The 12,231-nt window shown below is 52.1% G+C and overlaps 1 protein-coding gene across 1 annotated transcript; it reads left to right on the top strand.

Moving 5' to 3' along the window:
* Nucleotides 1-9,748: 9,748 nt before the first annotated feature.
* AYO21_03876 (hypothetical protein) lies at nucleotides 9,749-12,078 on the top strand (the record flags this gene model as incomplete). The annotated part of the gene is made up of 3 exons (XM_022653849.1): nucleotides 9,749-10,179; nucleotides 10,227-11,589; nucleotides 11,644-12,078. The coding sequence occupies 3 exons, from the start codon at nucleotides 9,749-9,751 to the stop codon at nucleotides 12,076-12,078; spliced, it is 2,229 nt and encodes a 742-aa protein (XP_022513825.1).
* Between the last annotated feature and the right edge of the window lie 153 nt (nucleotides 12,079-12,231).

The raw sequence follows: 12,231 nt of genomic DNA, 5'->3' as shown, positions 1-12,231 counted from the left end.
TGATGAATCATCACCCTCAAAAGAGGCCTTCGCTTATATCACTTCGATCGAGTCAGGCTGAGACGGAGTCAGGCTGAAATGCGATACGAGGTAGTGCGTGGCCTGGGCACCTGCTCCAGGGGTGTATGTACGTGTGTAAGCCACACACAAGACCGAGTGCAAAGCACTGGAATCACTAAAAAGCATAAATATCACCTTTGGTGATGTTGGAATGTCGTGTGGACGACTCGATAGGTAAGGCGGTCGCCAGGCAGATAGGTAGGCTGGTAGGTAAGTAAACATGTGGCGAGTAGGACATTACAATTCCCATGATTCGCTGTAGACGGGTAGGATTGCACTGATCCAACATCCACATCCACATTTCGCATCTGTCTACCTACCTACCTACAGATAGTATCATACGGACCTCATACGTAACTTATACAAGCCATGGGCGAAAAATAGTTTCGGCATCAAGAGATAGAACGTACTGTTACCGAGTACTCGATGTATGTAGATTTGAGTGGCAAACTCGTCCCCGTAGTAGTCGCAGGACCTTGGAAAAATCAAGACCTGTAGTTGGCATCGGCTGCGTGCCGAAGGCTTATTTGACTTGCCACGCTGTGGTGAGATCGAAAGATGAGACTCGAGGGCCTCACACACCCTCCACTCACTCATTCGTACGAAGTGGAGAGAGGTCTATTAGTGTTCGGTCAAGGTCTGGAACATGTTTCTTGTTTTTCCACTATGGTATCTAGTCCATATGAGTACAAGTACCGAGTAGGTACAGTACGAGGACTTTGGATAATCGCCTGCTGTAAAAAGTATCCTCGGGACGATGTACCTCGGAGAAAGCAAGTACTCTCAGTGTACCTCGTACTGGGAGTCAGAGTCGGGAAAATGTCTCCGTGGCCATTGGGGAGATATCTATCAAACACTAGTAAGGATGCCGAGGGTTAATTGTACTCGGTACTGGTCGAAAAGTTCCACGGGCGCGGGCTAGCCCGTCCGTCTCCTTGTCCTTCGCAGATCCTCGTAACTTCCTTACTTCGTTGTTGGCACGAGGAGATAGATGTACTTGTACTCGGCATAGGTACTGTAGAGAGGATAGTGGCTGCATGTAGGAGACGGAAAGATTGTCTTGTTTCATCTACCCGTTGAATATCGCCGCAACAGTTCCGTTTTCAGTCTAGGCTCAAAGAGATCCGTTGACCCATGTGTTGAAGTGCATATCCGTACCCAAATCGCTCATCAATAGTATCAGATATGGCGCATAGGCAGGCAAACGGGTGCTGATTGGGTCTTCGCAGCTGGCTAGTTGAGGCATGGCAGCGCCAACGCCAACAAACCTTTTGGTGGGCAGGGAGAAAACGGAGGCGCAAAGACAATGTGAAGACGGTGATGTCGAGACGAGCATTACCCACGAGATTGGAGGGAGATGATGCATTTGGTGGATCTTGGTGGCAAAGTTTCGTCGCAACCCGTACCCACTGGAACGACAGGATCTCCCTTCTAACGGTTCCAGCAACAGATTATGGGGATATCTTGGTGTTTCCAAGAAACCACTCCTATCACCACATGACTGTTTTAGTGATCATTTCTGGGGTTTAGAGTCAACGGTGTCATGAATCATCAATTGGCAATCGAGTGCCGGGTACTCGCTCGGTATGTCCAAGTCGTCTGGCTGCAATGTACTCTGTACACCTGGCCCGAGCTTCCCAAATATGGTTGTGTCCGTCTTCAAACCTCTTGTCCAGTATCCACGCAGTAATCCACTCTACCTAGAACGAAGTTGGAAGAAAACTGGTTCCTGTATGCAGGGTAGAGCCGATCCTGGGATCGTTTGCACAGGCGGAGCATGAGACTAGGGGAACGGACGGCGAGATACTCGCTGAAGGGGATACCGCCGACACTCATTGACGGGAAGGCAACCGATGTTCAAGCCATATGCATTGTCAACTTCAGAGAGGTTTTCACAAAGAGTTTTCAGGGGGAGGGGCGTGAGTTTTTCATTTCGTGGAGCTTTAGTTAGCTAAATGCTTTTTTGCAGTAAGTTAGAGCCACCAGAGCGCAGTTGCGGATCGAGGCGGGGCAGTTCTCTCTTCACCTAAGGAGAGTGTAGCACCAAAGTACCCGGGTAATAGAATATGACGCTTGCGCTGAAGATAAGAGGGAGATATCTGGATGGCAAGAAGCCCTCATCAAGACGTCGGAGTGATCTTCTGTGGGCAGTTCTAAGTGAGACTTCTACCAACCTACCAAGACCCAAATGGCTGCGCTGAGACACACCAGCCAGATGGACTGTTTCATGACGTCAGTTGAACAAGCATTTCACGCCTTCCCCCGTCAGGACACGCAGACCCAGCGACGACTTTTGACGCAGCTACTGCCACGCGGACGCAACCCACCAGATTGTCTATCTTAGCTTGCAAAATGATATCAGAAAAAAGCAGGCCTCCTGCATGCATCGTGGCAAGGTCTTGCAAGAGAGAGGCGCCAAGTTACCACCATGTCCTATTCGGGTTGAGGCTTGCAGGCGAGGCGCCGCGGTAACCTCATCCGAAGAAATGTGACAGGTCAGATTCCCAAGGGCAAATCAGATGGGCAGCCACATGGAGGAGTACTTGAGGTGAGGGGCCGGACATGGAGCTCTGATCAGGATTGATCCAAAACAGGTGCGGAGCTCAACCTGCATTCGGTGAGCCCGTTGTTCGACTACTTGTGCAAGCATTGCAGCTGTCGAAATGCCATCCCAAGACGCCCTAGGGTGATCAAAGTGATCCAAACCTCCTGCACCACGAGCTATTCGACTTCGTCCTCAGGTGATTGTCAATCCATGTTGTCTCTCCTGCCGGCACTCAATGGCACGAAAGCTACCCGTAAAACAGCCCAGTGGCGGTGTAATGGTCAAAACAGCTATTCTTCAGAATCCCATTTCGGTTTCATGCCTCCAAACCCTGTACCAGTCGATGTTTTGGAGAGTGACTTTTGGCGTCTGGCAAGCTTCACATGCTGCGCTAGCGCATGGAAAATGGCCCAGATATGTTGCAGCCAGTTGATTACCAGTGCAAGAATTTGCTTGCAGGGGACACAACGGCTTGAAGGGACACGCTGTTGGAATTGCCACTGCAGATACCACCTGTTTTAGTCTCAAGACATTGTGTCGTCCACTTGTAAAAGGAGGGTCCCTTTCGAAGCAGCCTCCGCACAAACAACGCTGGCCGCCTCCCACCATTTTGGTGCCACTCATTGCGACTTTCCCTCAATGGTCGCTTGGCCTTCCAAAAGAAGCCTGTGGGGGTCGAATGACCTTTCAAAAGGAAGACTTGCAGCCATCCTTGTGCATGAGTAAGGCCTTTTGGTAGTCTGTCAGCCCAGTTGACGTTCTTTGCTGATCTTGCGGGCCTGTTCCCGTCTACAAATTGGTCGTTTCTCAAGTAGGACGGAGGAAAGAGCACTCGGTATACTCCGTACGGAAGACTTCCCTTGCTCACCAGGCACCTAGACGGCTTCCCAGAAACAATTCTTCGGAGCGATGATTTCAAAGCCAATTGATCCTTCTCGAGCGGAGCATGGATATCCGTCCGGGGTCTGGAGAACCTCATCAAAATTATTTGAAGCGGGCCCAAAAAAATAGGAGTAGCTCTTCATTCCCTGGGCTGCTTTGATCACCGTTATTAGGTGTTGGGTGTCTCCGACCTCACAAGCTGGATGAAGAGCGACCGCCGAGAAACGGACCCCCTAGATCGTACGAGTAGTGCCTCACGACAAATTCCAACGTTTAATAGCGAGACTCCTATCGAGTCAACTGTCTACGGGGCATTACAAGGACGCGCCTGTGCTTTCGGACAAGGATACCGTTAGACCGTGACCGCAACAAAAAAAATGTCTACGAGTATATCCTTGCAAAATAACGACGGGGCCTGATACGAGGACAAACATGGATGACCAAATTTGTGAGAGAGGCAAGTCCCGCTGTCAGGCTAAGTGAGCTTGGAGGGGCCACAGGGGCTCAGTGGCCTCTCCCTCTAGGCTCTTGGCTTATCCGAGTTAGGACCAAAGATATGGAAAATCCCAGGTGCACCAAGACACATGGGGAGACTCGCGGACCGGGACTGGCGATCCGGGGTTGGAACGGCCCTCGCTGGGCCGAATTCTCATTCGGAACCAGTACCGGTCTGGTTAAAGGCAGGGGGAGGCACTTACTCGTCCTGGTAGGTAAGTAAGCATGCACAGCATGGAAAATGGGGAAGATTGGCATTGAACTTGCTTGCCCAGAAGGGCGTGGGAGAAAACTCACTTGACCCGCCTAATGCACGGATTCGACAGTTATACGAGTACAAATTGTTGGTCAATCCACTCCCTCCTCAAGGTTCGCACTCCACAGAGCGAATCTGGAAGACTGAGTTACTCGATGCAGCAAAGTCTAGGAGGCAAACAAAGGACTTCAAACTCCTGCCTTTTGGATAGCGGGATGCAGGCGGGCTCTTTTGGGACACAATAGCGCCGAGCATCTCCAGCAAAGAGTGCAGCTTTTAGTGTGGGATGCCAGCGCGGGATCCAGAGACAGGACCCATGGAGTTTCAGGGACAAGCCGCCCCAAATGCACCACCAGGCCTACTTGTACCTACTCGTACAAGTAGGCCATCCACAGCAAGCTGAGAGGTCGGGGAAGCCCGTGCTTTCTTGCACCAACAGAGCGCCATGCCTAAAACGCCCGTTCAGGATAGTCCTGATACTTGGTCAATCTTTGCCTTCCACTTGTTGCCAGAAGATCGACGGTTCTCTTGGGCTGCATGAGCTGCCGGCTGGACTGAAGAAATGTCTCCCAGGAAAGAGTGCCTTCGGTTGTGAGACTGACGGACGCATTCCTGCAGCGTAAATTGGGCTCTTACTACCATCATGCCCTTCTTTCTCTCACAAATGGGTTTCCTCAGGATCGAGATTGGAGAAAAGGACTACACCCGGAACAAAAGCTTGCAGATGAAAATCAATCGTCTGGTCGGTGCCTGATCAAACTGCACGACCCCTTACCCGGCTGCTTATTCCGCGCCTACAGGTACAGTCGAGATGGGAATTTCGCGTCTAGTGAGCACCATTATTCTCACATGTGCTCCTAAGGAACCACAAGCACAAACCTGTTGATCCTCCACGTCGTATTTGCCACGGACGCCGTCACCCCTGGTCTCTCAGGTGGCCAAGGTACTCCTGACAGCAAGGCAAAAGTAAAGCCCTCGCTCAGGGTGTCACAGTCACGACGGGAACAACGGAACGACAAGAGCTGAAATAAGCCTGGAGTCAAATGAAAATCGATGCTCAACTCATCCCAGCCGCGGCCCAGCTAGCAAGCTCGCTTAATGGGTCTCGATGATTGGGTATCTGCTTGTTGCAGTGCCGCAGAAATCTGTGTCCATCCTACACTATTCCTCACAGGTTAAAACAAGAGGAACTATCATACGAGGCTCGAAATTCGAGCCACAACAGGGAGGAGCTGGGGTCCTGGGGACGATGGGCTCGTGTTCGCCAACCGCGGAATGCCGCTAAGAGAGCCCCTAAGACGGTCTCAGGCGTCACTTGAGGGTACGTCGTCACCTCGTCAGTTCCAGGCAGGCCAGGCCAACCCCTCAAGTCTCGGACCAAAGTGCCGGCACCCCCGCTCTGCCACGGGGGATCGCAACGACGACTACCTCACAGAGGAGTCGCCTCCAATTTGTGCCGTCCTGAATCTAAAGAACTGTTCGGACTAGTCTGGTCGCCCAGTTGTCACGCCTCCTCGCTGGTGCGTCTAGCAGAGTTGAACAGACCGCAATGGACGGACAAAACAAGACGGCAAGCTCCGGCCTAAGAAAAAGATTGGTAACTTGTTCATTACCAGCCAGAGAGAGACACACAGCGCCAAGGGTGGGTGGTTGTTCCAAACTATTGGACTTTCAGCATCGAGCATTGCAGACTGACAACTGCATGCATGGGGTTTTTTCTACATGAGGCCACTCAGTGCAGCGCCACTGACTAAAGCGTCAACCACCATGTCAACTCTCTTTCAGGCTGCAAGGACGCCCATGTTCTTCTCAGCTGGCGAGTGCAACCCGCGGGAGCTGCCAAGCTCAGGAATGCGAGTAGCGACGCCTCATCTTGCCGTGCGTTGAACGCCATGTGTGGGTGCGGTGGGCGCGGTGGGTGCGAAGGTGCATCTCTTGCCCGTGCACAGACGAGTGCCCCAACCCCAATCCTTTTCAATTTCAGCGTCCAAGGCGATCTTGATTTCCATTAGTGTCGCACCGAGGACTTCGAATGTAATTCACGAGATTGGGTTCCTACTACTAGCCGCGTAGACAAGGGCGTTTGTGAAGTTTCATACATTGACAGCGGGAGATAAGCGATCGTCTCCTGTGTAGTAGTCTGTACGGGGTACATAGTTCGGAGGATCAACCAGCAGCCGTGTACCAAGGTTCCCTTTTTCTCGGAAGTTAGCTCAGGCCCGGCTCGCTCGCCTGGAAAGATTGGTTTTTGGTTGAATGGAATGCGCGGTGCGTCTATTGCTTGTGCTCTGTATCCAGTTCTGCAAAGGAAAGGGGATGAATAGCCGAACTGGCTGTAAGGGGGACTCCTCCAATGCTACTTGCTCGGTTGGAGTTTTGGTTGGATAGACTGTGCCTCGACGGCTCCAGACAGCAAAACGCCAAGTGAACGCTACTGGGGTCAAGAGTGACTGAATGGCTCGTTTACCCAGCCGTGGCGGGGAGTCCGTGCTGTGGTTTGGCATAGACAAAATTTACGTGAAGTCTATGATGGAGAGAGAGCTGTGGGAGGACACTGCAAAGGAGGAAACAGTTGACTCAACATCGGTGGCTTGTTGTTGGAACCCTAAAAGCCAGTCACTAGTTCTCCTCGCATCAATATCAGGCAGATTTCATGCATTTGGAGTGATTGCAAAGAGCAAACAAACTGAGCGGGTATGTAGGGAAGGATGGTAGGCGTCCGCGGATGCCCTGCTTGGAACCTTTGGTGTTCTGATGAAGTGGTTTCGGATTGCTTCGCCAATCGAGTCTACCTACATTGCAATTAGTTGGAAAAGGATAGTGGTTTGATTCGTATTCCTCCATCGCAGACTGTGCGACCCATCCGATTTGTCGAGTGGCCCATCATGTCTGCATCAATTTTTAGGATCCCCATGTGTGGCTGCATGACGCCTACGCCCTCTTTTTTTCTTCTTCTTTTCTTCTCGCTACAATGCGGAACTCTGTGAAGGGTATTCGCCAACTTGGGATGGGAAGCACTTTGAGTGGTCAAGTGTCAAGTGTCAAATGTGTCAGGAAGTCAATGAGTCAGACTGGGTTTGTCTTTCTTGAGGCGTTTTCGGAGATGGGTGGTGGTTGAGAATGGACATTGGATGCAAATGAATGCAGGCACTGAATCTGAAAGGTACTGAATGGGACAAGTGAATACAAAAGTCAAGGATAGCTTTCTGGTTGCTAGAGTGGAGGTGGCTGTTGATCCCCGGGCCTATCATCTGGGCTCTAGTTAGTAAGTTACAGGAGTAGCTGCTGCACCAGCTCGCCTACCTACCAACACCCGCAGGTCACCTCTCACCTCTCACGTCTGACCTCTCACTTTTCCTTCCACCTCAACTTCACCTGCGCTCTTGTCCATCCATCCTTTTGCGCCCACTCTTCACTCTTCCACTACCCTTCCACCTTTCCTCCTTTCCACATGTCACACCCAATCTACACCCTGGTCATCCCCCATCATTGCGTTCTCTTGCTGACCTCGGGCTCTCTTTTCCCTCTTGTCTCGGTCATCCTTCACCCACCACCATCGGTGCCATCATTAATGAGTTCCTAAAGTTTCTCCACAAATCCTAATCGCCCTTCCCAATTCCTCCCCCGGTCCAAGTGCCAGTGGCGCACCAACAAATTTCTTGACCCTACCCTAATCATGAACTGGGTTACTCCATCGGGACCCCTCTTTACCTGCCTCCTGCATACATCCTCGTACAGAACTCGCCAACTTACCTACCCATCCTTTCCGTCGACCTTGGACCGTGCGCAGACACTTGGACACATTCCGACGCAGACACACACCCTCTCCTCTACCTCCCTCCCTCACCTTCGCCCACACCAGTCGCTACTGGCGTTGATCGACTCCAAGTCACTCCACCCATGCCGTATCTCGCCCGCTGCTGTTAAAACCTCCGTGCTCTTGCCCCTTCAAGCTGCCTCCTGAGCTGTGGGAATATCCACTCCCAAACCCACCAGAAACCCTGATCAACCTCCCCTTGCTCCTGTCCCTCCCCCGGGTCTCCATTCCACGCCCTCCACTGTCCATGGATAGCCTGCCTCCCCCCTCCGGCCCGCCCTCAGTCCACCTCAATCCCGTCACAATTTAGCGCTCATTATCCCTGTAAGCGATCGGCAAGGGTCAGATGGCATGCGTTACGCTGGTTTGTAGCCTCCAGAGTTACACAGATGCAAGCGGCCCACGAGGCCGCCATCCCCCATTGACTCCTAACTGTCCGATCCTAGAGGCCTAGGTCTATCCGTCCAGCCCGTCAACTCGTCGTGCCCGCCCTCCACAGAAAACCACAAATCAGCGCACATCTCTCAAGAACGGTTCATGACAAGGACATCTTTTTGCTTTTTCGCCTCCCGTAAATCTCATCTGATCTGATCCTGGTTCTTTTGGTCAGAGCAGCGCTACCTAGTATCTGCCTAGGTAGATAACCAACCCCTCTTCCACGCTTACACCGCACGCGACAGACTTTCTCACCTTGTGCGCACTCCAGGCCCTTTCTCCACTTCCATTTGTTCCATCTCTGCTCCAAAGGAAAAAAAGTTCTTTGAATCTATTGAAGGGCTCTGGGGTTACACACAACGGTCCAGCTCCATCTTGTACACCAGGCTACATTAAATCTGTCAACGGAGTTCTATCATTCGCATCTTGGTTTATTTGACACCTCGTCCGTTGCAGTAAAACAGCCAGAGCTTACACACATCCTCGCCAACACACGGCCAGTTGCTCCGTAGAGTCGCCAGGGCTGCGGGTCGAGGAATCATCTGCGGCACATGGAACAGGGCAGCACTGTTGGGGTGACACAATATCTGCATTAAGAGCCACCCGCCGTTCATTCCAACCTACCGCGTGCTGTGTAACTCACGGCGACCATTCTAGTGGCCTTGTTGCCATGAGGCACGTCTTGAGCAATCATTGGTGCCCGGCTCTGAAGGACAACAGCACTTCTCGCAAACATTCAGCCTGCTAGGACCACTTTCAGGCAGAGGAGGGTTTGGTGACAGCACAGATTGCCCTCAACAAATCATTCAACCCACAAGTTGTGTCTTCCTCTACCAGGTCGGACTCAGAAGGTTCGCTGCTCGACGGCCCACTCTCGATCAAAGTCGGGAGACTGGTGTGCCTGGGGTATAGGGGCCTTCGCGCTCTACGATACTGCATATAGCACCCAAAAAGTGGGCAAATGGCAACGGGTGTTGTGCTACCTCTGGAATCGCGAGTGAAAGAGTGGCACGAGCCTGAATCAAACCTATTGCTCTGTCAAACCCTAGCGGACTCGTCAAGCCGGCTTCCGGGCTCAATGGCTCAGCCGCCAGCGCGAGACTCTCTTTCACAACAACCAAGTCTACCCTCCTTCAGTTCACTCCTGGCCGGGGCTGGCAATCCCGCTTTGTTTGGCCAATCTCCACAGGAACAGGTGAGAAGGGAACAGGCATTGCCTGGCAGCACTCCTGCAAGCAGACATGCTGCTCAACCAAATATGTCCACGGCTTCCGATGTGCATCCGTCCACACCTGCTTTCGCCATGGCCCAATCCTCACCTTCCCAGTCTCATCCCATGAATGGCCGCGCCTGGGCCTACCCAAACACAAGTCGATCGGAAGTTCATACAGCTACACCTGACCCTCGTGCAGCAAGTACCAGTCATGGACCTGGTCGGGCGACCACGGAAGAAGAATTGGTCGACCCGCCAGGTAGCTGTCATGCCCATGAGAAGGACTCCATGTGTTCCAAGAACTCGGATGGTGATGGCCTCAGCTCCACGTGGAGCTCCTCGAGATCAACGAACCTTAAAAAGCGCAATGGCCAGGCTTGCGATGGATGCCGGGAGAGGAAGATGAGATGTGACTTTAAATTCCCCAAATGCACGATGTGCAAGAGCATCGACCGTGAATGCACATTTGGCTCAGCGTAAGTAATTCCTAGACTCATTATCTTCAGTGCTGATTTCTGTGCAGGCCACGTGCCACGATGCGACATTCAGCGTTTCCGATGTCGATGCCCTCAATCTCGAGATATAAAATCACCAATCAGAACCCAGACAATTATCCAAACCACAGAGGGTCAACGACTTCTGTGGACATGGGCTCCCAGGAGCATGCCTACTCGGCATCCACATCAAGGTCTTCAATGCCCCTAGACGACATGCTCTATGCCACCTCCGGCAAACAGATCAGCCACGAGGATGTGTCAGACAACCAACCACCAGCAAAGAGGCCTCGCGTTTCTCCATCTCCTCGCCCTAGATCTCAGGGCCAGTTGTCCGCCAGTTCGGGTACAGAATCTGTTGTCGGTTCCATCTCTTCGCCGTCAGTCGTCTCCGACTTCTCTTGGGACTTGGACCCTTATCAATTGAACCGCAGTCTGACATGGGACTACGTGAACAAGTATTTCGAGCACGTTGACGGCGTAACGTATCATATCCTCCCCAAAGAACTTTTCCGACCATGGATCCGTTCCCACCAGACCAAATCACTGGCGGACAAGATGTTGCTTTATGCTATTCTGGCAATGGGAACCGTCTTCGCATCGAGGCAACCACAATCGAAGCACCACCAAGACGTGTTCCTCGAGATTGTCAATAAAGCCATCATAAAGAATGGTGATATGTTCAGCCTGCAATTGATTCAGACCAAACTAATTCTGGGTCTCTTCGCTTTTTCTCAAGGCCAATACAATCGTGCAAGTGACCATTGTGGGTCTGCCCTACGGACCGCGTTGGGCTTGAGATACAATACAGAAGAGGGAGTGTCGACCATCGAGGGTCAGGATCCACTGGACCTCGGTTTGTCTCAGGAAATGTTGGTTGAATGCCGGCGCAGGACGTTCTGGGCTGCCTATCTGCTGGACAGCTTCAGCCGTTGCTGGTCCGCGTCTGTTACTACTGTTAACCGATTTGATTGCCACCTACGCTTACCTTGTGCTGAGGCGGCTTACGAGGCGGGACACGTTCCCTTGGCCCCATTTATACTTGAAGCGCCCAAGGATGACCAAGGTAGTCGGCCCGGTACTCCTCTCGAATCATCCGAGGTCGGCTCTTTTGGCTATCTGGTAGAGATTGCGGCTATCTTCAGTGAGGTGATGAGCACTGTCAACCGAGGAAAAACGCAGTCTCCGGGGAAAGATCGATCAACGATGGGCACCTTCCGTAACGACATTGGAGCTCGACTTAAGACGTGGGACTACCACATGAAGAGACAAGCTCTTCAAGATCAAGATGGACGAGAGACAGTCAGCGGCTTCTACGTTATTTATCACTACACCCTCATGGTACTGAACCGGTACATTGACTATGCGGAGATGGATCGGTCACGGGTTAGCGTATGTGTAAAGCGTGTCCACGATCACGCTCGACACACGCTTGGGTTGGTACAGAGACTGCGCGAGCACGGCGATGACAAGCACGACTACTCTCACCAGTTTGTGATGTTGAGCCCTTTCAGTGGCTTCGCCATAATCGCTGCTTTGGATGTCGTCACAGCCACCGGCCCAGTATCGACTCTGATGGGCCATGAGAGCCAAATCATGTCCTTGATTGGCAGCGTCGTCCCGGTACTGGAGGGACTCAAGGACCATTGGCATAGTGGTCGTCAACAGCAGGAGGTGGCCGATCGGAGGCTGAGGGCACTTTTGAGGGTATCCAGTAAGGCCTTCCAATTCAACGGAGCATATTACTTCGCGCACCCTATGCAAAGCCGGGTTGACATGGATCACGACGTTACCTACGGGCTTTGCCGCAACAGATATTTTGAAGCCATGGGATGGGAGGAGACTCTCCATCATGATGGAGAGTTCCAACGGCTGGACTAATGCGAGATTCTTGGAAGTAGAGCGCAAAGAATTGAGACGGCCGCTCACAGTATGATGAGGAATATGAGATTATGAAGCACCGGTATAGGGAAAAGGCTGTTTAATACATGCAGAGAGGTTTCAGCAACACTCAACTGGCGATGATGGCATTCA

The sequence above is a fragment of the Fonsecaea monophora genome (assembly GCF_001642475.1).
Source record: "Fonsecaea monophora strain CBS 269.37 chromosome Unknown Scaff20, whole genome shotgun sequence".
Classification (NCBI taxonomy): Eukaryota; Fungi; Ascomycota; class Eurotiomycetes; order Chaetothyriales; family Herpotrichiellaceae; genus Fonsecaea; species Fonsecaea monophora.
This window is presented reverse-complemented; position numbering and strand designations above follow the sequence as displayed.